A 27,995-nucleotide genomic window follows, 5' to 3' on the forward strand; every position below is an offset into this window, starting at 1 on the left:
CATTCTTTGTGGTTTTTGCATGCCTTCCAATTCCAATTTCTAAGTAAGCGCATGATGTATAACTTTTGGTGGAAACGTGATTGTGGTATCTTTTTCCTTCTTCAGAGTTTACGAGTCGAGGAGACAGTCTTCTGGAACTGGAGAAGCAGTTACAGTCTTCCAGCCAAGTCGTGGTCCAGCAGCAACAGGAAATTGCAGATTTGCAACAGAAATGTTGGAGTCTCCAGAAGGTTAGTCAGTTTACACCCCCCCCCCCAATATCTTGGAAATGGTAGTACTGAAAGAACAAAGCTGTCAAAATTAGCTCCCATTCCTCACTTATTTATATACCTATACAATAACTTAAATATTTATGTTGCAGTAAGAGGCATAGCAAGGATTTTTTCTGGTTGGGTCCACCCTTCCTTCCCTTTTTTGTGCTTCACTTTGTGGTCACAGCTGAGTGATGTACTTGTGGCAGCAACCATGACTTCACATACTTTGAAGGATCAAAATACGTTAGGGGTGGTCCTACAATTTTTAATTGTGCTCACTAACAGAGCAGCCCGTTCTGGTGTCACAATCAATTTCATCTGGGAAATGCCTCTTTCATATTCACTTCATGTCATTGGAATATTGTACACTATGTTTTTTAGCTTGAGATTTTCAGGAATCTTTTTTCGTGTTTTCTCCAAAAAAGAATTCTTCTCGACTTCTGGGGGCCACTTCTTTTGTACTAAAATTCTCAAACAATTAGTAATATCCAGGTCATCATCAGAAAGAAGCAGGGGCGCCGACTTGTCAAAATTATTGGGAGGGGGGGGGAGCTCTGATCACTGAAATAAATGAATGAATGACTCACTCCCTCCCTTTTTTAAAAATAAAAATTACGTCTTCCTATAGCAGTTTTTAAGCAGCTATTATATTCCTCATGCAAATGAAATTTAACATGAGAAACTTTTAGAAAATGTTTCAAACTCTCTTTGTCTTCTGTGTCTGCTCATTTGTTTTTTAGATAACAATTAACATTTTTATTTAAAAGTAGGCTATGTATTTACATTTAGAGGCCAACATAACAGTTTTATGCCGGCCTTGGTAGCCGAACGTGTTGGGTAGTCAACTCAACTCGCTTTGATCCAGAGGTCTCGGGTTTGAGTCCCGCCGATGGCATGGGTGTGTTCTACTGTCCACAACAGACTTGTAAAGAAAGGACATTTGACGGTCGCAAATAACCTTAGTGTTAAGGTACCCATAAAAATAATGAATATTTACAATATTTAACAGTTTTATTTAAATATTTACATAAAGTCGAACACAAATCGCAGGAAAATTAGTTTTACTTTTTTGTTCTTGCTACAATATGTTACTTTTTAAATTTAATTTTGCAATAATAAAAAAAACACACAGCATGCTGTGCTTTAGCAATAATCTTTGATCATAGCCGTTCCCGCTTTTGAAATACAAACTTTTTGAAATACAGTTTTCCTTGCGTACTTTACTGCAAGCCAGTGTTAAATAAACTCAAAGACTTTATAATTATTTTCCCCTTATTCTTTGTAGTAGAGGAAGATATTTCGAGGATAACTAAATATCGTACATATCAATATTGCCTGAAAGTCGTGTTTACGACCTCAAATTGTTCAGAATTCACTAAACAACATACTGGTATAATTGTCATATCACCTCGTTATTTTGAAACTTTTTTTAGTAAAAATATTAACAATACTCATAATTATATACTTAGCCCGACCCTGTGGCTGAGTGGTTAGCACATCGCGCTGCGACGCCAAGGGTCCCGGGTTCGAATCCCGGTCGGGCTTGGTTGTTTGTGAATGTCCTTTCATCAATTTCATCATTTCATCACTCATCCCCATCTTCGCAAATTAGCCAAGAGGCACAAAACGCGAAGTAAAATAAACTAAATCAAATCAAAATCAAATCAAATTATATACTTAGTTTATAGTAATAAGTCATGTGTTTTGCTGTCTCCGGTCATACTCCCCCCCCCCCAAAGTTGATGGTTTAGCGGTCTCATCCCCCCAAAGTTGATGGTCTTCAACATTTCAAATGTGTATTCAAGGTTAAGTTCATGTTGCCCAATTCAGAGTAAACTTTACAAGAGAATTGCAATTAGATCCTTTTAAGCAAAATTATTTGAGGGGCTCTGCCCCCACATCATTAACATTAACAAGCCCCATGGAGTCGGCGCCTATGGAAAGAAGTCTTGTAGCGAATGGTGTGCTCAAACGCAGGGTGGCAGGGTTATAAGTCCCCCTTTGGCCCTGTATTTCTAAAAATAATAATAATAATAATAATGCCAAAGGCAGGAAAAGATGGCAATCCTGGGCACATCACTGTTCTTAGCAATGGAGTTTTTGAGTCTTTCATGAAACTCCTTTTGCAAAAATGTATGGGTCTGTAATTTTTCCCTCCTATCCAGATTAACCCCAGAAAATTTAAGATTTTTGACAGTTTGAAAAGCCTATTTGTAAGCAAGCCCTAAAGTGGGTTTCCACTTTCAATACTCTTTCTCACAGAAGAGTAAACTAAGCACAGCTAACTCTTGAAATGCATCAACCCTAAAGTGAAATTTGCAGATATAATCTTCCTATGTAGACCTTCATAAGTTGTTTTTTTTTCCATGGTTGTCAGTTTTTTGCTTGTACCAAGTGATATACTAGAGGGTCAAAGCTCTGCCATACAGCAAACTGAGTTTTGTAGCTGCCATCCACACATACTTTCAATTTTCAAGATTTTTCAAATATTGTGGGCATTGAAAGAACAGATGGATAGCATCTTGATGTGTAGCTCCACACATTCATGCCTTGGAGCTGTCTATCATCGTGATTTTCGGATCAACTAAATTCAAGTAACATTGTCTAAAGATTTCCATTGCAAATTTTCAACTCTATGGGAGTGCTGGAAACCCGTTTCAGACCCCAATGATAATAATGGCAATGATGTATTACAATTTTACTATTCCTAGGTTACTGAAAATTAAACTCCCTTCCGTTATTTCTCTCTCTCTCTCTCTCTCCATATATATATACACTCTCTCTCTCTCTCTCTCTCTCTCTCTCTCACACACACACACACACACACACACACACACACACACACACACACACACACACACACACACACACACACACACACACACACACACACACACACACACACACACACACACACACACACACACACACACACACACACACACACACACACACACACACACACACACACACACACACACACACACACACACACACACACACACACACACACACACACACACACACACACACACACACACACACACACACACACACACACACACACACACACACACACACACACACACACACACACACACACACACACACACACACACACACACACACACACACACACACACACACACACACACACACACACACACACACACACACACACACACACACACACACACACACACACACACACACACACACACACACACACACACACACACACACACACACACACACACACACACACACACACACACACACACACACACACACACACACACACACACACACAAAACATCAAGTATAGCTGTATTTACATTTACATACAACAGATGTATCATAGCTGACAACTATCCTCTGTAGTGATTTGTATTGAGATAGAGAGACATATTCTTTCAGGTTTTGTGCCAGGTTCTTTGCTTTCTTAATGATTTCAAACTTCTCTTCTGATCAGGTCCATGTTTGAATTGTAAGCTTGATCTTTCAATTACAGCCATGGGCATCATCAGAAATTTTTATTTATTTATTTACGACTTTGTTTACATGGCGAAGTTAAGGCATTAATGGGTGAAGTTAAGGCATTAATGGGCGAAGTTAAGGCATTAATGCCTTCTCTTCCAATTAAGTGAGGTGAGGCCAGTGATATAAAAATAGAATTGTGAAATAATAAGGATAATAATCAAATATATTTATTATTATACACTAATAATATACTGTTATTATTATTACCTTGAGGAGAGACTACTCAACACACCACATGAGTAAATATCTGGTGCAGCTATTTTTCTTAATTGTTCATACTGTTAATACAATGAAATCCATAATTAATGAATTTTGTTTTTAACTTTTATACACCTTGTTATTAAAAAAATTTGGAAATAGGATAAAATTGTAGCCATGAAAATTATGCAAATATTTACATTTTTGGAATTTTGAAGATTCACAGAATCTGTAGATTTTGAAAACAAGATGATATGATGTTATTGGGTGTAAAATGTTAGGAAATTTTCAAGTTGCTTTTTTCCTTAGTTTTTCTTTGATAGAATAATAATTCATTGAACTTTATTCTTGTTATTGAATATATATTTGAATATATATATATGGATATATATATAAATCCCTTTTGATTCAAATTAATGAAAATTGATTCAGGGGGAGTTGACTGATCCCCCACCCCCATGATGCTATGAATACAGCCATAATTTGATTGCAGAGGAACTCTGGATTTGTGATTAAATCAAATATAGTGATGCTTCTTACTTGAAACCTATTGTAACTTGAACTACATATTTTGAAAGGGCCTGGGATACATACCTGATCATGACTGAGAACTTGGTATGATATAAAAAAGAAATGTTCTGCTGTTGACACACTATTCTTTACAGGATCTCGAAAAGAGCCTCGCAGCTCAGAAGGCGTTATTGCAACAGTTGCAGGAATTCGAAACAGAATCTGCAGAGTTGCAAGACTTCCTTCAAGCAGAGAAATCAACAATGGCAGATGCTTTGCAGGAAGCTGAATCTGAGGTAAGTTTTAGTATTATTATTATTATTGCATATTTATAGGCCGATTTTCCATCAAAGTGATAACTGACACATTGCATTGGATTGGTTCATCTTTAACTGACACATGCAAAATCAGCACGAGTGAAATATGATCATGAATATTTACACACTTTCCTGTTGGTCAGGGCATATTTAAATTATATGACATGATGGCACAAAATGCTTGAGTTGCCTTCATTCTGCTGCTTGGTATTGTGTGCAAATGACACAAGAGAAGGAGTAGCATAAAAGTAACCAAAGTGAACTATGTCAATTCTTATAGCAAAGTGGAAACTTATTTTGCATGGTGGAATGATGTTATTCAAAGAAATTAAATTTTCAGTTCCACAAAGCTTGTATGTAATTTCATATTTTTGATGATGCAATTAAATTACTAAAGGTAGTAAATGTTTAAGAATATACATGATTATATTTGTTGTGCACTCATATTATGAATAATGTTGAATCCCAGCCTGGACATGGGTATTCTTTGTGAGTGTTCCTTCGTCAATTTTATCATATCATCACAGAATCTCATCGTTGTGATTAGCAAAAAGTGGCAGAAAAACTATGCTAAATACCAAAAATTAAATGAAATGCACAATATTGTGAATGATGATGTAACATTTGAAACTTTAACATACCTGCAGCCACATATCTGCTTTATTCCCTCAACACTTTCAAACTCTCTCTGTATAAGATAGCAGCGACAGAGTATGTAACCATTTAAAATTATTTATCTTAGAATAAATATATTTACTTTATTTATTTATTTATTTTTTGTAATTGGACTGCATAAGCAGAGATATTTGAAAATTTCAAGTATAAATATTCGCCAAAAAAACATTTCAAAAGGGTATGTTGCAGGCCAATTTGGAAATGTAAAGGCCTGGGGCAAGCAATATCATGAGCTCCCCTCTAATACAATTTCAGTTATAAGTTCAGGTCAAGTTGTGTCCGATGGTTACTTATATTTTTCAATATTTTTAACACTTAAAATATCTTGTTCTTTTCATGTTATGTCCATGTCCCACACCCTATATCTGGGCATGACATTTTGTTGAACTTAATGAGAGCTATACTTTGTAAACTTTGTAGATTGAATTTCAAGCCATTAACTTGCTGACAGATCTGTCTGTATATATAAAATTCCTTCTCTTTGTTAGGCGACAGTAGTAAAGCAGAAACTGATACAGCGAGAGGCAGATTTCCAACGTCAGCAAGAAGAATGCAAGCATTTGGTGCGAATAAGTGAACAGCGCAGGTAAGCAATCAGTTCATGATATAATATAAGAATTCTATAATGTTCAGCTTTTCTTCCAGAAAATACATGTACTGTATTTCTAGATTGAATGGCTGAATATTACAAACCAAAATGTTCAGTATTTATGGTGATGCAAATATCTTACTTTTTGAATAAATATAGTGATGAATGAATGAAGAGAACATGCTTAGAGAAATGGAATGATAGCTTCCCATATGATCATGTGTAAAATTTATCATCTATGCATTGCACAATGCTAGATGGCACACTCCTGTTCAGACAAAGTGACACACATTTCAACTGCCCAACCACACAAATGTGTCGCTATAAGAACAGGAGTGTGCATAGGAGAAGGCCCGTAACCAGAGTTTTATTTTGGGAGGGACTCATTCCATATCAGCAGCCACCATCTAAAGGTGATAAAAGTAGGGGGTAGAAGTCTTGAAGATCAATTTCTCAGTACATTAAAACTTATTAGATGTTTAATCCTGCTTGCATGATTTTGGGAAAGGGGTGCTTTAGCTCCCATAGCCCATCTCCCTGGCTATGTGCCTGCATAGGAAGCATAGGTTCACAAATTGTTCATATCAGCTCCTGCTTCAGTTTTGAGCTTCAGGGTTTGTTATGCAAAGACACTAATAAAAAAATCATACCTGATATCATCCACCTCAGGAATCGAACATGGGTCTCCCATGTAGCAGTCAGATGCATGCAAATTTTTCTAAACAATATAAAAATTTATATTTTTTAGTTCTTTCTATCTCAACATACATTCATAAATTTTGTGCAAAGGAAGAATGCAATCTTAAAGAAATATGGTAACACTATCTGTCTGGAGATTCCGGACTCAGGAATTCCTGACAGAAAATGTCCTAAGATAAGGACTGGTGCCTTCGTGTTCTTTTGTGTATGGACTCTGTACTGGAGTGTATATATAAGATGATGGTTGTATCTTTCATCAATTTATTGTGAATATTCGTCTGAAGAAGACCCTGGTAGAGGGTGGAAATGTTACGTTTTTATGTATATTTTTTATACTGTAAAAGTTTGTCTTGGTCAGCATTTATGTCTTATTAAATAAATCGTTTGAAAAGGCATAATAATCTCATTAATTATTTGATATAAAATTTACCAATATCGATAAATGATATTCTACTGATCTGGTATAAAATTTGAAATGTTTCTTGGTCATAAATATTTCACTAACATTCTTAATTGATGTAAATAATCTGAGGGCTGTTATGTGTTTGGCTTTGAAGAATGCATTTATTGTACAAAACTAGGCATTTGAATTATATGTTTATAAACACAAGGTAAGGTAATGTTCCCTGTTCCAGAAAGGCACATGGGGGGTTGAGGAGGTAGGGCCCCATATATACTTGATCTCAGAGTCAATGTGATAAGCACAATGCTCTTGCCACCTTTACATCCCCCCCCTCCATGGTTGCCCCCAAGTATCCATTTAATTGAGGCTGAGTGAACACCAGAACTGCTTTATGCAGGGACAAGGCTAGGAATTGAACCCAAGTCTCCCACCTAGCTGTCAGATGCCATAGTAACTAGACCATGGCAGCTCTTGTAAATATGAAAATAACAACAAAATGGCAGAATGTTGCACTAAATTGCAGACTATTTATAGATACAAAAAGAAACCAATACATTGATAAGCATATATAGGCTGATACAGGTAAAGTACTGATTGTTCTGTCCCTGATATGAATTCAGGCAATGAATATGTTGGAGTTATCTGAATGAAAGGAGAAAGTAACACTTTCAACTTGAATATTATCAACCACACCTTCTCTGTTACCATTAGCAATAAATCAAGCTGCAAAGTGAATGGATATTCATCACAGGTATTAATAAATTCTTGTAGATTTTAGTAAATTTATGTGCAGACTGAATGTATTATGTAAGGATGAATAAATGGAATCTTCTTTCTCTTCCAGGCAGGAAAACCTAGCCTTGCAAGCCCAACTTTCAGGCTTGGAGCGCAGGAGTCGAGAGTTGCTGCTGCAGCAAGGAGCAGCCGCTTCGTCAGCATCAGTCGCTTTGTCAGGGCTGAGCTCTAGGCTGGATGGTCTGGTGGAGCAGCTCGTTGCCGGTTACGGAATTTCAGAAAAGGAGTTGGAGGTAGTGGAGAGAATGAGCAGAAGTTACAGCAGGGATGGCGGGATAGCTGTTAGTAGGATGGGTTCTGCCTATAAATTTGCTTTTGCTTTGCTTCCCCCTGCCCCTCCCCATTTTTCTAATTTTTGGCACCGTTTTGGATTACACTTTGCACCACTTTTCAAGTAATTTTTGCTCGATTTTCTCATTCGTTTATTGCTGATCTAAATCTGGAAATCATATGGAAGAGTAATATATATGTGTGTGACAACCATACCATCAGTAAATGTAAAACTATTTTTACATAATCTGCAAGCAATGTGACATGGATAAAATGGTTAGTGGTTTAAGATGTTATCATGAGTTTTTATTCAACACCATAGGTCTTAAATTGATGCAGCATCTCTATTAAAAATTCATCTACCAACATTATACTAAAAAGGAATATAAATTATAGGACTTTTAGAGCATTTTTTAATGATTCTAAACAACAATTTCCTCCTGACTGGATCAACATCTAGTGTACAAAGAGAACACTATTTTTTACTGTTTGGCGACAGTAAGAAATTTGTGTAAATTAGAGCTAAAGTCAATAATCTAGTAGTATTAAGCTATCTTTACTTAATACTCAAATTATATTTGAGAACAGGTACAGTTTTTTCGTAAACTGAAACTGCATAAACATTCGTTAAAAAATTAATAATCTGAATTCCTACAGAAATCAGCATTTCATGTTGCCAGTAAAACTTCTTGACTCTACACAAGTATGAGACAAATTAGGATAGTAAAGTTAATTGCATAAAAATACATAGACATAATATGGTGAGATCTACTACGCTAACAACGAAAATTACCACAGGTGTGTGCATGCTGAAAAATTGCTTTCCTTAAGAATTTATTTCAAATGCTGCTTGCATAGTTGCTTTCCATTTAAATACTGTGGCATGCAATTCAAAAACAATTCTCTAACTTCATAAATATTTTCCTATTCTCTTTGTATTTTTCCTGCTTTGTACTAAGTTTTAACATCAATCAAGTGATAGGTTTTAGCATTTGTATTTTGCATTACCATACCAACTTAAATGTTCATTTTTTGGGGAACTTAATTTTAGCGCATCATACAATTGTAGATACAATCTAAATCTTATTGATCCCGTTGTCTTCGAAGTCTGTCTGAATAAAACATGGAGATATGTTATCATTGCAGTTGCATTCCACTATATATGCACAAAACATAGATACAATGCACAAAAATTAATTATTATCTTGAATTTTCTGTTTGCCTTTTTTCGTTCACTCTTTGGCCCAATGAACACCATGTCATATATTCCCAACTTATGTCCCGGTCCAACTTCAATACAAAACTTTTTTCTTTATGAACAACTACACTGTATACATGTCTTGCTTAACAGAAAATTCTACAACTTGCATACATGCTCGGGACACTGATATAGCATTCCTTTCTACTGGAACGGTTAGTGCTTTTGTCTGTTCTACAAATATTCTACATTCTCTGTGATAGTGTTTGATTATGATCCTAATGGAGGTACTTCCAGAATGAGAAATATTATTCATGATGGCTGAGGTAAACTCGATTTAAGTATTACCTATGTGATTTAGTGTTTCTGTGTTGCACACAGTATGATAGTTTTATCTGAAGGCAGTGAGCCTTCAAAATAATCAGCAAAAACTATCCAATTGTGCAAAGTGGAAACATGAAATTTCACGTAGGAGAAATATTATCTTTGCCAAAGTATTTGATCCTTCTCTCACCTTATAAGAAACCACTCTATATATACCTTAAAGCTATCAGCGAAGCTGTATTAAAAAAAATCTCCTTCCAAAAAACAATATGAGGGACGTGAAGTTTTCATTTTATTTTTCCCTAAATTTTGATGTTATTTTTTACTGCACTTCAGTGTTATTTTTCACTGTTTAAGGCAAAATTTGGTGTTATTAATTTTAAATTTGTTATTTTTACTGTTTCTTCTATGCTTAAAATTTTTACATTGCTTTAGTTGTGGAAAATCGAGGCAAATTCTAGTTTTAATGACCAAGAAAACAATTTAAGACTTACCTTTGTGAGAAATGATCAAATTTCTTGCAATTGGAAAACTAATTCACCTCATCGGCCTCTAAATATGAAATGTTTATTGAAGGATATCACCCAAATCTTAGAACAAATCATATTTCCATTTTTCACTTTTACAGAATCAATTTTTCAAAAAATGTTTTCTTAAATTACTTTTCAGTTTACAATAACGTTGATGGTATTTCACATATTGTAGGAAATGTTCACAGCAGTAGGCGGTGATCAGGTGCCAAAACTATTTGGAGGGGGGGGGATAAGGACAGTCTACATTTTCTTGGCAGACAAGGCTTAGCATTAAAGGCCATAGTATTTATCTGTTACCCCTCCCCCATGCCGCCCCCCCCCCCTAATCGCCGCCACTGGTTCACAGAATTAAAGAAAAAGCAACAACAACTTCTAAACAGAAAGATTACCATTTTTACCATTCTCTGCAATGGAAAGTTTGCTATAGCAAAGGGTTCCACAGTTCGAGGGACCTGTCTTTCCCTCTTTTAGACATCTTGAAGCTTTCAATGACAGAAAGTTGCTGCTTTCTTTCATCAGCATTACTTTTTCTTCTCTTTGCCTCTCATTTCCAAATTGTGTTTAATGCCATGTCATTTTGCAATTGTAGTGTATACAAAGTAATGTAGTTCTGTCTGAAGCTTAAAGCCATTCAGAAGAAAACTCCAGTGCACGATCAAATTCATTTACTGCTGGCTTTGACATGCTGCTACGTACACCACGTGAAGGAAAAGGAAATGCAAGACTATGCATAAACCAGCCTGAGAGAACAGTGATTATTTGATGTTCCTGACTCAAACTGAAATTTGCCTAACAATGCCCAAAAAAAATCCCTCTCAGACATCAAAAACTGTTTTGTGCACACACCCCCCTTAACCCCTTTCCTCCACTACACAACAGGTGTTTCTCCCTTAAAATTTCCCCATTCCTAGGGAACTCCCCTTCTAGGAAGATCCCCGCAGCAAATTCTATGTATTTGAGGACGAGGTCGAAACACTATCAGTCATGTCTATGGCAAACTGCAAAATAAACTAAGCATGACAATCTCTCTTGAATCAAACTTTCACCAGCTAGACTAGAAATAATAAGAACTCATGATGCTTTAGGTAACTCTCTTTGAACAGAATAAGTGTTATCCGTGGTTGATATTGCAACGTTTTTCGCATCAAAGAGCAAAATTGGGTGGTGTTCTGAAAAATGACATAATTTGCATTATTTTGCGATTCCGAAACATCGATAACTTGCCTTCTTAACCTATCGAAATAGATTGTAAGCAAAACACACGTCTCTACCAACATGATGTTCCAAAGTCTGAAAGATTACATCTGCTTGGAAAATCCTTTTAGAGCATTCATATGAATCTTCATGTGTTTTGCTTTCACGGTTGTTGAGTTATTCACAATACTTTCATGGCTACCTTAGACTCTTTTCCATCACAGATACCTAGACAATGGACACATGAAAATTCATGTGAATGCTCTAGAAAGAATCCTAAACAGATGCAATTTTTCAGAATTTGGAATATCATAGTGATTTTTTGAAAAGAGAGCAATTTTAGAAAACACCTTGGCTGATGCAGGTCAGAGATTCAGTGGAGCCTTAAGATCTAGGATGTACTGATGGATCCAGTAGATTTGTCACTACAAGGATTCATACCCCTCTTTGATAGCTTCACCTGGTATTCATTTTGAGAAGAGAAGCGAGACATTTATTTACTCAGAGTTTCAGATACAGTCTTATTTGGCCATTTTACATGACATGGTAACATTACAAGGACATTTTAAGGGCATGAGATCCAGATTTACATAAGGTGCATATTTATACCAGTCTATGTCTAAATGTGCTCAAATATGTAAAAAAAAATTTTTAAAAAACTCCATTGTACTCGAGTATGCATTTCTCTTCATGTCCCTGTTGCAAGCAGCTCTTTGCTTATAAAGCTAGGTAAAAGCTACCATCAACAAATGTTCATAGACCTGTAGGTTCATTATTGAAAATGAAATCATCCTCTTTAACTTAATGCTTTCACTAATCGGAACATTTTGGCATTTTTTGGCATAACAATCTTCATCTTGTTCATGTGCTTTGTGTAGTAGTTATATTAAGTAACATGCTTAATAAAGCAATATTTCCCTTAGTGCCAATGTAAAATTTTAGCTTCTGTCTTGACACTAGGCTGGATAGATCTCCATTGTTTGGCTCTTCATGATGTGGGAAAGAACATGTATCCTTAAGTGCATACCATGATTTCCATTTTAAAAAAAACTGAGTGGGTGATTATGTACTTCGAAACATTGTTTAACAGATTTTAGTCAAAATATATTGAGAGAAAGTAGTGAAGGAAGCAGTAGCTCTAAATTGCCAAATGATAAGACACTATCACCCTCCAAGGCTGAAAACTTTAATTTTGCTCAGAAGTAGACAACTGAGGCTTTGTACCACAACCGAAGCTGAAGATATGTGTTGTTGTCAGAATTCCCTTTACCTAGCGAAGGAGTGACACTCAAAACAATGACAATCTGTGAATCTCTTGTGTGGGGGGGAACAAATTTTTTAATTAAACCTATCGCTTGATTGATAACACAAAAGTGAAAGCTTGCGTGTTTTTGGTATGCCACTAGATCGTGGACTACAGCCCCTCCTCTGTAAGTAGAAATTTAGATCTACTGACTGCTCTATCAATCATTTCCAGTTTTGTGTTACGCTACTGCACCTGAGGAAGCAACAGCTTAGCACCAAAATGCATTGCTCTGCATCCCAGAAGAATGGTTGGACCACTCAGTCAACAGTAAGAATCATTTCCTCGATTGGGCTGTTGCGAATACTTTGGATGCCACTGTAGTTGCTTTAGTTGTCATTTTTATTCCTAAACAAGAAAATTGTCTAGAATGTGTTATAATTGTTGAATGTATATTCGTGATAACGAACAATCCAAGAGAGTTTTGAAGTGTTGTGTCGTGTTATACAAGCGTGTGAGGTTGTACCATAAATTGCTAGATTGATCATACTGCACGTGAATGTGTAAATGGCTTTTCTAAAACTTGCAGTGCTGTGTGACCTTACCTTTGCTTTTACCAGTGATCTAGCAGTTGGCATAGTGTGCTGTAGATTTGATATTACGGTGCAGCATTGATGTGTGTGTGCATTTCCTTTCAACAATCAACCTGCCTCGTGATCACTTTTCACCGTGGATGGATTAAGAGGAGGTGCAGAGGGAAGAATATCCCCTCATGTGTCTACACATAACAATAAAATTGCCAATTTACAAATGGTGATTGCAATCTTGACTTTCAAATTTTAGCAAATTCTCCCCCCCTAAAAGAAAGCAACAGAAAAGCATCAGTTAAAGTTAAGAGTAACAGGTGATCATCACCCCCACAGTAAATTCAAGGATTCCCCCCCCCCTTTCCCCATGGGATGTTCGAAAGTAGATGTGGACCAAAAAAAAAACAACACTCATCCACCCAAAGAAAAATAGGGGCTGCCAAGTGGCTTGTAAGGCTCGGCTGAACCCTTGGCCAACTCCAGGGTAGCTCTTTTTTTAAAATTTTCCTCTTTATAAAAACCCATCGTGATTCTCAAGAATTACATGTGCTTAGAATTTCTTCTAGAGCATTCACGTGAATCTTCATGTGGTTTGCTTTCACTATTGCCTAGATATTCTCAGTAATTTCTTGGCTATGTAAGACTACTGATAATATCTAGACATCATCTATCAAGATTCACGTGAATGCTCTAGAAGGAATTCTAAGCATATGTAATTTTTCTTATTTTGGAATATCATAATGGTTTTTTGCAAGGAGAGGAAAATTCGAAAATAGTTCCCCTGGCATCGGCCAATCATTCAGTCGAGCCTTTGTGATGCATGATCAGCATATAAAGTTCTGTCACCAATATTATCTGACTTTTGATACTATATCGCTGTTGCTTACTATATCGCTGTTTCTTTCAAGTAACTGCTCATTGTCCTTGTGATGCTGGGTTAACACTGAAATTTTGCCGGACCCTGTGGCCGAGTGGTTAGCACATCGTGCTGTGAAGCCAAGGGTCCCGGGTTCGAATCCCGCTAGGGCTTGGTTGTTTGTGAATGTCCATTCATCAATATCATCATTTCATCACTCATCCCCATTTTCGCAAATTAGCCAAGAGGCACAAAACATGAAGTAAAATAAATTAAATCAATCCAACACTGAAATTTTGGATCTCCCACCAGGTATCTCCCACCAAGTGGCCACGGTGGCTCAGTCGGTAACGTGTCTGACTACCATGCTAAAGGTCTCAGGTTCGATTCCCGGCCGGTTCAAATCCGGGAACTTTTCTAACGATGGAAGCGGCCCCGGCGTCCACCCAGCATCGAATAACATGGGTACCTGGGGGAAACCCTGGGGGGTAAAGGCGGTCAGGGGCGTGATGCTGATCACATCACCCCCACTCACGACCGGATCAAGAAAGTGTGGGGCGTTACTCCCACACCCCCTATATGCCTTCATGGCGTGGTGCTATGCACAGGGGAGCACTTTTTACTTTTTTACCACCAGGTATCAAACCTGGGACCATTTGCACCAAAGGTAAGAGCTATGTGGGAGCTTTCCTACCTCAAGAGGCCCTTAATTCAAAACTGCTGTCCACCCACTGATAGAACAAACTCTAGATGTGTGTCTTAGGCTAGATGTTAGGTATTGTTTCCATTAATGAAGACTGACCTTGTGTTCATTAGTAGTGTTCAAAATGTTCGACCATCATGGTTTTGTTCCTTACTATCAAAGTAATTCATTGTACAGATCATGAGAAATGTTGCTTCTGGAAGTTCTCGAGCTCTTGTGATAAACATATTGCAGCAAGACAGCTCTACTATGTGATTTTGTTAGATGTTGATTCAATATACCATTTGTGATCAGTGCATCTGGAGCTGTTTTAGTTTGAAGATTACTGTACAGTAGGTGGAGAACTCAACTACGACAAATTGACATTCTACTCTATAAAGAAATGCATTTAATGATGATGATTTGACTACTGAGCTATAACTCGCTGATTAAATTTAGGGATAGGCATTCAAATCATCTGAACTATATAAAACCAATTCCTGCAGCATTCTAATTCTGGACTCAATATTCCAATTAAAATCTGATATGTGAATCTTCATTATCCAAATCCATTAAGATCCAATATCAAAATCTTCATTATCCAAATCCATCAAGATCTAATATCCAAATCTTCATTATCCTAATCCAATAGAATGTGATATGCAAGTTTTCATTATAGGAATTCAATAGGGTCTGATACCTGATTTTAAAAAAAATCCTGGCCTCCCCGATGGCACAGTGGTAGCGTCATCGCCTTGTAATCAACGGGTCCCAGGTTCGATACCTGGTGGAGGCACATAGTGGTTCAGATCCTACTTAAACTGTAGGTCCAGTCCCAATTAGCCTTAGTGTGCATAAAGTTGACTTTAAACACCAAATCAATAAAAAAAAATTGCTGTGTATGGCTGCGTAATAACTGGAGTTAACGAACAGTAGCAATGTGTGTCTAAGATAACACTACACCTCATTCTATAACTTGCTCCATTGCAATATCATGACTTAAGTTCAACACATGATATTTTTTATAAGTATTCAGTTTTAGTACTTATCAATAAAATGCACACCATAATTTGAGGTGATGTCAAAATCTTCATTTCCTGAATCCATTGAAATCCAATATCTGAATCTTCAAAGATTTGCTATTTTACACTGAAAACTTAGTCATTATAAATTATTTTGATAATGATATTTGAAGATTTCAACTCGTAATCATCTATGGTAACATCAATGAAATATATTTTTTAGCGAGACCAGCCTTATAAGTTGCACTTATAAGTAGCAAGAACTCATAGCTTGAACTAGGGACTACGAATGTGTCAGTGTGACTCAAGACTAAAATGCCTAAATTACAGGGTGATTCACAACTTCCCTTGGCTTGGACCATCATAAAACCCTTTGGAAATTTTGAACCTTTCTTCAACAAGACTACTCATGTTGTTGGTGTATACTATGTGGGCATTTTGAAAAGTTTTGCCTCCTATGCAATAACTCTGGCAACACTGCTCAGAGACGCGTGGAATTGGTGTGAGAATAATCGCTGAATCACTGACTGTTGCGACATCTAGCAGCGTTCACCTGCAACATCACACATGCGCACAATAGTGAGTAAAATGACGACGTACATGGACGTGCGGTTGAACAACGTGCTGTTATTGAATTCCTCGCAGCAGAGGGTTGTGTGTCCGTTGACATTCATCGACGAATGAGTGCTGTCTATGGTGACGCCTGTGTAAATGTGAGTACTGTTAGGAGGTGGGCAAGGAATCTGAAAGGCGACAATCTGGCCATGACGAGCCTGCATGATCAGGTCCACAGTGGACAACCCATAGCAGTCACGGATGCACAGGGCAAGTGTTGATGACCATCTTTCGGGACTGCAACGGCATAGTTCACACAGAACGTTTGGAGCACGGAAACACTGTAAACTCCGATCGGTACATGAAGACTTTGGAGAAACTCCATGCACGATTACTGCGAGTTAGGCCTGGCAAGGACACAATTCTTCAATATTACGATGCTTGCCCACACACAAGTTGCCAAACACAGGTTGCATTGCAGCATCTCAAATTCCATGAGATTTTACCCCACCCGCCTTACAGTCTAGATCTTGCACCTTGTGACTTTTTTACTTTTTCCGAGGCTGAAAGAGCACCTGAGTGGACACAGTTACACCAGAGATGCGGAGGTGCAAGCACATGTGTGTCGCTGGTGCCGCGAGAAGACACCTGATTTCTTTGCCTGCGGGAAGCAACAACTTGTCCGATGTTGGCATTTGTATGTGGACAATGATGGTGACTACGTGGAAAAGTTGTGATACTCTGGTAGAGGACATTACAAGCTTTAAGAAGACATATAGTTCATGTAAGTATCTTGCATATTATTGACGTATTGCGAAGGAGGCTAAACTTTTCAAAACACCCTCGTAGTTTGCTGGGAACAAAATTTTAGATGTTACGAAGTTTAAAACCAACATTTATAATTGAAGACAAGAATGAGACTGCAAGTGAGACATCTACAATATTCAGACAAAACTGAGAATGTGAGTCTTGCTTTTGACATTCTAATAACCGATCAAGACTTTAAAAGTTTCAGAAGATAGACACTGATTTTGTTCTCTGACTTGTACATATTTATGTATATGTACTACAGTGCACTTGTTGTGTTAGTAAGCTCTTAATTTTATAATGTTGGACTTTAAACAAGGCTAAGAATGAGAAGTTTTTATTTTTATGAATTGAGACTGACACTGTTATAATTTGTCTCATTACCATGCTTACATATAAAAATCCAATTGTGCTGTTTATAACAAAAGTGAAATTGCAAGCAAATCACATATGTTTTCCAGATTTAGAATGAGTAAAAATAATAATCATAATAATGAGGAAATGTTCAGGTGCTCCAAAAACTCAATCACCCAAGATAAAAAACTGAAATATCTAAGTTGTTATCATAGAAAGGAAAGGTAACTTAACAAATGTAATGAGTATAATACAAATTTGCTCATAAGTACTGATCTCTCTATTACTGTGAGATAAATTTACTACGTATTCAAATAAATAATACTATCAATTCCATATGGCCAGTCTTATTTGGTACATATGTATGTTTTCAATAAAAAAATTAAAATTATCTACTAGAACCTATAAGTTAGAAGGTTCAAGTTAAATTTTGAGTATTCTTCATTCAAGTATAGTTTTTGTTATAGCCATTATTTTTTAAAATTATATAATAGATTGTCACTCTTTCTCTATTACTGAAATTGTTAATTAGGGTTAATTAACTTTTTGGAACTTATAAATCAAGCTAAATTCCCATTCATAATTTGTGTTAAACTTTTCAGAATTTTAGAAGAAACTCATGCTAAGAACTATCCTACCGGCATAGACATTAATGCATTTCAATGTAATTTTCATCGAACATAAAATAAATGAATATATTAACTTTTAAGTTGTGTAGCATACTCATCCTCTACTAGACTCTTTATGGGTGAATTTGCACCTGAATGTTTCAAATGCATTTCCATTTTTCATATCAAATTCAGCTTTTGGTACTGTAGGCAGAGCTCTGACTAAAGTGATATTTATTTAAAAAAAAAAATATTTTTTGTGTAGAATTCAGCTTGTAACTGCATGCTTATTTTAATCTTGTTTGGAATCTTTCTGAAAAGGTATAATAATCCATGATTGGTGGTTGGCTAACAGGTAAAGTGTATATGCCATTAAGTGCATAATATTGCTGTTTTACGGTACTGTTTTACATCCAGGTATCTCGATGAACTTGCGGCTGCTTTCTCACACCTTCTTCCTATTGTTATTTTGCTACTTAACTTGTGCATGTAATACACTACCCCTGTTGCTCCAACTCAGTCACTCAATTTTATTATGTACCAGTTATGAACAGGTGTTGCTTAGGGGTAGATGATTATTATCGACTTATGAAATTGCAACTTTGTAATGGTATTGGAAATGTGGGTGACATAATTCCATTACACATTACTTTCTTGCTATGCTGCCTTTTTAAGCTATTGAGCAACGCTTGAAGTGGGAATTGTTAGGTTGGGGAATGTTTGCTCAAGGACTACCAGGGGAAAGGGATATTTTGCAAATAAAATTCCTAGCTGTGGGGATACCATCACCCACCTCATTTCGCTGGCTTTGAAAATATGAATACCAAGAATAAAAGTTTTATGGGGGGTGGGGGTGAGAATATATCTTTATATAATTATGACAAAAATCACATAAATAAATGTAGTTTATTAAGTTTGAGGAAGCTTCAAAATGTATTGGCAATACATTATTTTAAATGCAAAGATGGCTACCCAATGGCACAGTGGTAGCATCGTCACCTTGTAATCCAGGGGTTCCGGGTTCGATACCTGGTGGAGGCACATAATGGTTCGGATCCCACCTTAAACTGTAGGTCCAGTCCTAATTAACCTTATTTTGCATAAAGTGGACTTAAAATAAACTCAAACAAATGCAAAGGCAAAGAGAATAAATTCAACTCATTACAGACTTTCAACACCATTTATCTCAGGGGTTTATTCAGAATTGACCATGTAATGGTAGGGGGGGAGATGTAAGGATAAATTTAAGAGCCAAAATGACCATGACTTGGGAATTTGTGAAAAAATTGTTGGGGAGGAAATCTTGTGGAGGGGGCTGTGTGTGTGGATGAATCCTGGATTTGCCTCATTCATCACACCCAAATTTAGCTACTTAAGAGATTATTGGAATCAAAGTTTGAAGATTTTTTTCAGTATACAACCTTCAGTTTCAAGATCATTCTTGGCATGTTAATGGGTTTATGTAGATTGTACAGTCATACAGTTCCTAAAGGAACATTTTATATCAGATCAGTAGAATACTGATTATTGGTATCATCAAATTTTTGTAGTAGTCTATCATTATCAGAAATATTTTCATGTTGGTCCATCCCTAATTTATAATCTAGAACACCTGAAATATGTTGAGTGTTAAATATTACATATGAATGGCTTATTGCAGAAAGGGACCTGAGTCACATTTTTGAGGTATCGGAGTCACAACTTTTTCATCATCTCCTCTGTCTCTAGCAGCATACTGCACGAGGGCGCATTTAGGGTTGCAAAATTAACTATTCATTATGCTAAAAATTTGAGCCAACAACAGCACATTTCTTTCTTACACTCTCAATATTATACGATTTTTCTTGTTTTTCTCAGAATTGTGCAAAAGTGACTCAGGTCCCTTTCTGCAATAAGCCATTCATATATGTTACATGTGTAGCAATAGGAATAAAGATACTTGATTTGTGTAAATTAAATTGAATGGGTACGAACAATATCTTGATGATAGATCAGCCTGAAACCTTAAATTTGGTAAAAATATTAAAGATAGGGACTGAAAAGCTTTTTGGTACAGGCATGCATGCACAAGCAACTATTGCATGCTGCTTCAGTTTGAAACAAATTTTATGGTTCGACTGGATCTGAGGGAGAACTTTTTTTGAAAATTTAGCAACAGCAAATTCACTTTGTACAAGGATTCTTCTGAATACTCTAGAATTATGTACAGATCAAATTTTTCATGATTTAGATTTTTTCCATAATGCTTGAGGCTGCTATTCAACATGACAAGCGTGCATAGGATGATAAACAAGTTTAAAAGTTACAGAATTCTTTGATATTATAAAGATGATTGCAAAGTAAGAGACATACCTCAAGCAGTTATTATAAAAAAACAAGTTCGATGATTCGATTATGAAAACAAAGGTATTCATCATGAATAAAATTGTAATGTAGGGAAGCTAGAACAATGAGTGGAGGGGAGATGAAAGGTCTCTGCTGGTCTGGAAAGTACCAATGATGAACACACCATGTGGTGCCATCTGTTGGTGAGTCTGGATACATGATTTTGAACTTTCATTGTAGGCAGCCTAGACTGCAGGTATCTTAGAACATTCCTACCTTTGGTTGGTAGTCAATGATGCAAATGGCAGTTTAAAACATTTTGGTATACTTTTTTTTATAATTGATAGTCACTTGTTTATATTATCGAGAAACATATTTTATTTTCAACGCTTAATCTTGCCTGGCATGATTTCCTACAATACCCACTCTGGATCACTCTTTTTTTTTAGTAATTTCTTCCATAGTATGTCCCTCTATTAACAGGTGCCCACTAAGTAAGTTGAAGGATTTATAATTTCTAATGTCATACTCCAGGTGTGTGTCTCTCTTTATTTGGTTACGATTGCTGTCACAAAGACAATTACCACAAACTTTGCAAAGATTATTATGAATGTACTGTTATTCAAGAATTCACAATAATAAACAAAATGCACCAGTGTCCGTAGTGGAGTTGTTGCCAAATGCAGTACGAAGTCAGAAGTCTCGGGTTCGAACCCTGGTTGAGGCAGGTTTGTCCTATCACTCATTTATTATATCATCATTCATCTTCATCATTGTGATTGACCCAAGAGGTAGAAAAGTGACTTAAAATAACCAAGTTAGAAAGAGAAACAAGTGAATTTGTTTATTTTACTTTGTAATCACAAAGATTAGGATGATATGAAGAAATTGATAGAAAGACACTCGCAAAGAACACACATGCCCCGTCCGAGATTCGAGCCCAGGACCTGACATTGTTGCATGCTGTACTAACTGCTCCACCACAGAGGCTGGCAGAAAGATAAACAAAATTAACCATAAGCATTATCAAACGTTCCCATAATGATAGCTTATTTTGTCTTATGTGGCAATGTTGTGTGGGGAAAGCTACAGTTTAACTGATCATGAAACAAAGCTGGAGCATATTTATACAACTATGAAAAAGCATTTCTTAATTTCTAAAGTTGCCTGTAAGTACCCATATGTTTCGAGTAGCTATACTTTTGTGAGTGTTTTTGTTATTCTGCAGGATGTCATATTTCACAATGAGGCATACACTCACAACAGCAGCGTTGAAGCAAGTCCGGAAAAGAAGCCAGTGTGTTCCGAATCGGAAGTTCCTAGACGTACTCCATCACCAAAGAAAGGAGCATCGTTTGTCTCGGCAGTGATCAGTGCTATTCGCAATGCAGCAGCCCAGTCGCCATTTTCTGGAAACAAAGGCAAACTCAACACACCAAAGATGTCGCCATCGACAACTGCTCCAACCATATCTTCTGAACCTACCTCCCCGGAACAAATTAACGGCAATAACAATGAGAGAGCACGCACAAGATTAGTCGGCAGCGAGTCTCTGCAAAACCTCTCTCAGGCCATCATGAACAGACATAACCTGGAACTGGCTGAAGGTCGAGATGTACCTGAAGGACAGGAAGACAATAGCTTGGCATCTAACGGAGAAGGAAACGATTCTCTTCTTGGGGACTACACTCCCACTGGAACATCAAGCCTTGTGGATCAAATAATTGAAGTGGACAATCTTGTTACAAAGCTGCTGAAGGTGCTCAGGATTATCCAACTGGAAAATGACACTTGCATTGATGAATTGCATGATGAGAGGTAATTATAAGTTTTTATTTATTAATTTGTCATTAATATAATCTTCTTAGCTGAGTTTTTATTAAAATAAACCTGGAAAAAGGAAACTTTCACCTTAACAAATTGTTATAGGAAACTAACTTGATTTGCCAATTTGAATCTTTAGCTATGGCACAAATCATACACTCAAGATGGTGTTGTTGAAAACAAACTGACCGAAACCTAGTTTCCCCTTACGATTTTTAATGTTTACTATGAATCTATTAACTTAAAAAGAGGTTAAAAAATGTCTTCTTTCCATAGCATTTAGAAACTTTTAACAAAGACTTGTGTGACAGGAAACGGGTAAATATTATGATCAAACAATAAAAAAAACAAAAACAATCGCAAGCTTGGAACAAGTATGAAAATTCCTTATTTAGTCATCGGCAATTTAGATTGAATACCTGTTGTCTGGCAAGTATTATATTAATAATAATCCGAGGAACAACAGCCCATTGAGAGCCCAGGCCTACCTACAGACTGCCGGCCTCACTTCCACCTGATCCTACTCACTCACTCACTCCCCAAGAGATCAACCAACTAGTTACAGGGTGATGTGTGGTCAGCATGACGAACCCCCAGTCATTGTTGTAGGTTTTCATGACAGGATTACGCTACTCATACATAGCTCCCCAATTTCCTTACGATGGTAGGTGGCCACTAGTCCCATACATAGGCCGAAATCTCAGGACGAAAGTTATGTTCCTCCAGGAGACCTGAACCTGCGCTTGTCCTGAGCCGGAAACCAAACCCCTTAGACTGCACAGCCACAGCGCGAGACTTGACAAATATTAGGCATTCAAAATATTTTTGCAAGGTTTGAAAAATTTAGGAGAAAATGATGTATAACTGCAACATTTTTGTGCTTGAAATTCAGAAATTTCATGCTGGCAAACTTGGAATTCTACATGAGTTAAGTGTGGCATGATGAAGTTATGGGTTGAAGGTTCAAATCTGTATAAGACATGGTTGTTTCATTGCATTTTCCCTTCATCGCAGCAGTTCATCTATTCACCCATATCACAATCTAAAGAGTTAGAAAAGTGAGCAAAATAACCAAAAAATAGTGCTCTATCTATAGATCTGTATTAACAGTCCACAATACTTTGTTTTTGAAACAGAAAGTTTATATTACTCGTGACTTGTGATTTCATATTGTGACATTACTTCTTGATTTGCTCAATGGTGTTTCTGGTACAATATATGGATCATCAGTAAACTGTGTATTCACTCTTGTATAAAAGCATACTGTGCATGTTAAAGCACATACATTGCTTTTATTTATATTTAAGTTAAATTAGTAAGATTTTTGTTCGTAATTTTGCAGGGTCCAGTTGGCTGAGCAAGTGAGGCGAGAACAGGAAAACAGGCGGGAAGTTCAGGAGGAGCTGAGAGGATGGGAACGTCTGGGTGCAAGATTACGGGGTGAAATACAAGATTCTCATCTACAGTTGCAGCGTAGAACAAGGGAGCTGCAAGACACTCAAAGGGAACTCACTCATCAACATGAAGAAGTCGAGGTATGTTATAATACTAATTTTATGCAATTCTTCATGCAATGGAACCTTCATCATATGTTTAAGGGGACAAAGATGAAAAACCTATAATGCAGAAAAATGGAAAATCCGAGAAAATTTTACATGTTGCTTTATTGGACCATGGAGACTGAATGTAAAATGTGGGAAAATGTACAATTCAGGAATGTAAAGTTGGGGTTCAATTGAAGTAATTTTCACAGAAGGTTACATTGTAAGCAGTCATAAGAACACCTTTGCCCAATACTTAGGGTCAACTGCTGGGGTGAAAGATGTAAAACTTTACCTGCATGTGCCTGTCTTTGAAGTTGCATGTTAACAATTTAATGTTGTTGAGGGATTCACCGATAGTGTAGTTGTTAAATGTTGCTGCCTTGTAATCAAGCGATCCTGAGTCAGATTCGGGGTTGTGACTTGTAAGATTGAAGTAATGAAGTGAGCAATCAAACTCATTTTATAATGCCGGACCCTGTGGCCGAGTGGTTAGCACATCGCGCTGCGATGCCAAGGGTCCCGGGTTCGAATCCCGCTCGGGCTTGGTTGTTTGTGAATGTCCATTCATCCATTTCATCACTCATCCCCATCTTCGCAAATTAGCCAAGATGCACAAAACTCGAAGTAAAATAAACTAAATCAATCAAAAAACTCATTTTATAAAAAAGGCGTGTGCGACTTACTCACGTTGTTACAATACAATATAAGTACTTAAAAAAGTACTATAAAAATGGTTACTTATGGTTTGTGAGTATATGTTTTATAGAAAACACAATGTTTCGAGATTCAACTGGTCTTCTCTTCAGCTCAGGGACAGAGCTGCAGACTGCTTAATGAGATGGTTAATGTAAAAGGGGTCAGTGTCATTGTAGCCTGGTAATATGTAAGATGGTTTCACTTGTGCTCAGGGTACAATTATTTTAGTTTTAATGACAAAATCTATTTGCAGAACGAGGGATTAGCGATGGGCATGGCCGTCAGCAGGAAAATTTTTTGGGGGTGTTCACTCATAATTGTTCCCATGTGCATTGGAATAAATTTGAATAATAGAAATAATAACAATAATGATTATTAATTAATAATAATAATTAAAATTTCATAATAGTAAATGGGGATTTAAACCCTTATCGAACAGGGAATTTAAAAGTTGGAACGGGAATTTTGGGACAATCGCAAGGGAATTTTCAGTCTGATCTACTGGAGAGAGGACAGCAGAAATGAAAATGAAGGGGTTGCGGCTGGGCTGCGATTCTGAGAATTAAACCAGTTTCGCTCAAGTTTCAGAATTCAAAATGTTCGAAAATTCTAGCTCTATCATTTCAGAATTTCTCTCTGTTGTATTTATGTGAAACTGCGAATAATTTTTTGAAAATGTGTTACAAATTTTAGTTTCTGAATTCCCATTAATCCAACATGCCAGAAGTTTAGGGGGGAGGGTTGAACACTAACCCCCCCCCCCCTCTAAATACGGCCATGCCGATGGGGAACCCTGTCTCGGGAATTGTATCCAGGATTTTCATGCATTATATTGAAAAAAAAAAAACACCCTGGAACAAACAAGGGGTGGTATGTAGATGATATCTTGATTATAGGGGATGAGAAGAACCTTAAAAGAATGTTTGAGATTTTAGGAGAACAAGATGATAGGATTAGTTTTACTAACGAAGAAACAAAAAAGGGAGAAATTAACCTTTTAGACCTATGGATTATTAACACCGGAAAGGAAATTAGGACAGGGGTATACCACAAAACCCTAGCAGGTGACCTGTATATTCATAACATATTAGAACATGCAAGGAGAACTAAGAATAATGTGTTTCTCAACTTTTTCATAAGGGCAATAAGCCTGTGTTGTCACAGGGAAGAAGAGAAATGGATCATGGCCATGAGAAAAAAGAACATGTACAAGGGAATCGATTTGAGGAAATTACAAAGGGATGCTCGTAGGATTTGTGAAAGAGGGGGGAAAAAGAAAAGAGTAATGATAGGAGAGGAAAGTGTTGAGGAAGAGAATGGGGGAAAAGATAAAGTATAAATACACAGGGATCTTGTATTTCAAAGGAGTGGCCAAGGAATATGGAATCAAATATGGAATGAGAGCACTGAGAACAATCGAAAAACATTTTACTGAATATAAAAAGGATGGAAAGAATGGGGAGAAAGAGGGGAAAAATGAAAAAGGGGCGTATAAAAATAAAATGTGAATGTAATAAGGAAGATGTAGGGCAAACTGGAAGGAGTATGAAGATTAGATGGGGAGAACATGATAAAGCTATTAGAGAAGGAGCTCCAAGAATGGGGTTATCTGAACATGTAATCGAAGAAGGGCATGGAATCAGGAAAAGAGAGATGGTCAAAATTGAAAATAAACCAATAGGTAGAAATGTGTATGAAGCGGCAATGTATTTGTAAGGAAAGAAGTAATAAATTGAACAGGGAGGATGGAAATGTAGACGAATTTTGGATCCAGATGTTTAAGCGATGGGATAAGAGCAAGGGGGGGGGGGAGAATTGGTTTCCAGGTCACTCCGGCCGTAATCAACGTGACCCGCGAGATCAAAGATTTCCAGTTTAAAATGAAGTAGCAGTAGAAGAGGGGAAAAAAAGAGGAAGAGCAGGTGGGGGCGGAAGTCTGGCAACTTCCGGCATTCGGCGAGAAGCTAAATCAGTTACCATGTAGACAACGTTGCTTGAGGTGGAGTTTTAACGTGTAATGGGAGAAATGTTTTTATGGTCGTTTTTAGGTTTGAGGTTCATGCTTGGCAATGTGAGAAAGTGAGTTTTTATGTGCACAAAGGGCAGTTTTAACAAATACCTTTTTTTAACCATGATCTTTTTACTATCACCTTATTCCTTGTTCTTTTGTGAAAATTGACGTAGGCATGAAGTAATTCTGATTGCCAAGAAGTGCACGTGAGGAAGAGACCAGTTGCATCTCGAAACATTGTGTTTTCTATAAAACATATTCTCACGAACTGTAAGTAATCATTTTTATAGTATTTTTTTTAAGTACTTATATTGTAATGAAGTGAGGATGGTCAAAGAGCATATCATGCTATGGTCATTGGAGTAACAGCTATATTCCCCTTAATGACCACATAAGTTTTCCTGTACAGCCTCAACACCCCTAACCTGTGAATAGTTCAAGAATGGTGATTGGGATTTCAATTACAAGAACCCTTTGAATCGTGGCCGGGGGGAGGCCTTGTGCATACCGAATGCCATATTTTTAATATTTATTCAACACTGAAGCTGAAATGATTTCAATGCCAAAGGTAACAAATCCATGGAAAATGTAAAAAGTTCATTCATTTACAAAGTTTTACTTGTCTGTTTGGGGGAAGGGGTGGAAATAGGGTGACCAGACGTCCTCTTTTATCCGGACAGGCCCTTGTTAAGTGTCTGTCCGGCATCCTGGTGGATTTTTTAAAAATCTGTAAATGTCCTCCTTTTTTGGAAAAAGTATAGCATCGACCATAGCAAATGTGCTGTATAGATAATGCTTCCACGCATAACGATCTTCATTTAAGACACATTACTTAGGGTACGTTAAGTATTTAATCAATGCTCGCCTAGCATCTGGGAGATGAACACTATCACTTTCCCGCCTGAGTCATTATTATTATTCTAACTCGTTGCTTCACCTTCTGAGACTCCTGAAATTCATGCAGTCTGTGTGGTTCCTTTTCGATTGATTTGGTTTATTTTACTTTGCTTATTTTTCTGCCACTTTTGGCTAATCGTGAAGGTGAGTATGAGGGATGATATGATGATTTTGATGAAGGGACACCAAGAACACCCATGCTCAGGCCAGGATTCGAACCCGGAATCCTGGCGTAGTGTGCTTACCACTCCACCATGTTTCTTTTCGAGTCATACATATGTGATACAGAAAGGCATAGTGAGAATTTTGATTATAAAGTAATATTGACTTTTATGAAATAACTAAGTGAAAGTGTAAATTCAACAATGATCTTGAAATAAAATATCCAACTTTTAAAGGATGGAAGAAACGAATATGAAATAAAGTATAAAGTGGCTGTTGCTTTTCCCTGCTGTTGAATTGAAAGAGTGCTAGAAATGTTCACG

General features: G+C 36.9%; 1 protein-coding gene across 3 annotated transcripts in view; it reads left to right on the plus strand.

Moving 5' to 3' along the window:
- Positions 1-27,995, plus strand: part of corn (microtubule-binding protein cornetto) — a 162,598-nt gene that overhangs the window by 107,970 nt on the left and 26,633 nt on the right. The window contains exons 4-10 of one of the 3 annotated variants that reach the window (XM_083128334.1): positions 106-230; positions 4,658-4,798; positions 5,983-6,080; positions 8,030-8,261; positions 12,977-13,072; positions 21,767-22,356; positions 23,705-23,897. In XM_083128334.1, coding sequence (XP_082984460.1) covers positions 106-230; positions 4,658-4,798; positions 5,983-6,080; positions 8,030-8,261; positions 12,977-13,072; positions 21,767-22,356; positions 23,705-23,897 — 1,475 coding nt within the window. The remainder of the gene's footprint in view (positions 1-105; positions 231-4,657; positions 4,799-5,982; positions 6,081-8,029; positions 8,262-12,976; positions 13,073-21,766; positions 22,357-23,704; positions 23,898-27,995) is intronic. The other 2 variants (XM_083128335.1, XM_083128336.1) reach the window with 2 other exon arrangements.

The sequence above is a fragment of the Lepisma saccharinum genome, chromosome 9 (assembly GCF_977018435.1).
Source record: "Lepisma saccharinum chromosome 9, izLepSacc3.1, whole genome shotgun sequence".
NCBI classification, from domain to species: Eukaryota; Metazoa; Arthropoda; class Insecta; order Zygentoma; family Lepismatidae; genus Lepisma; species Lepisma saccharinum.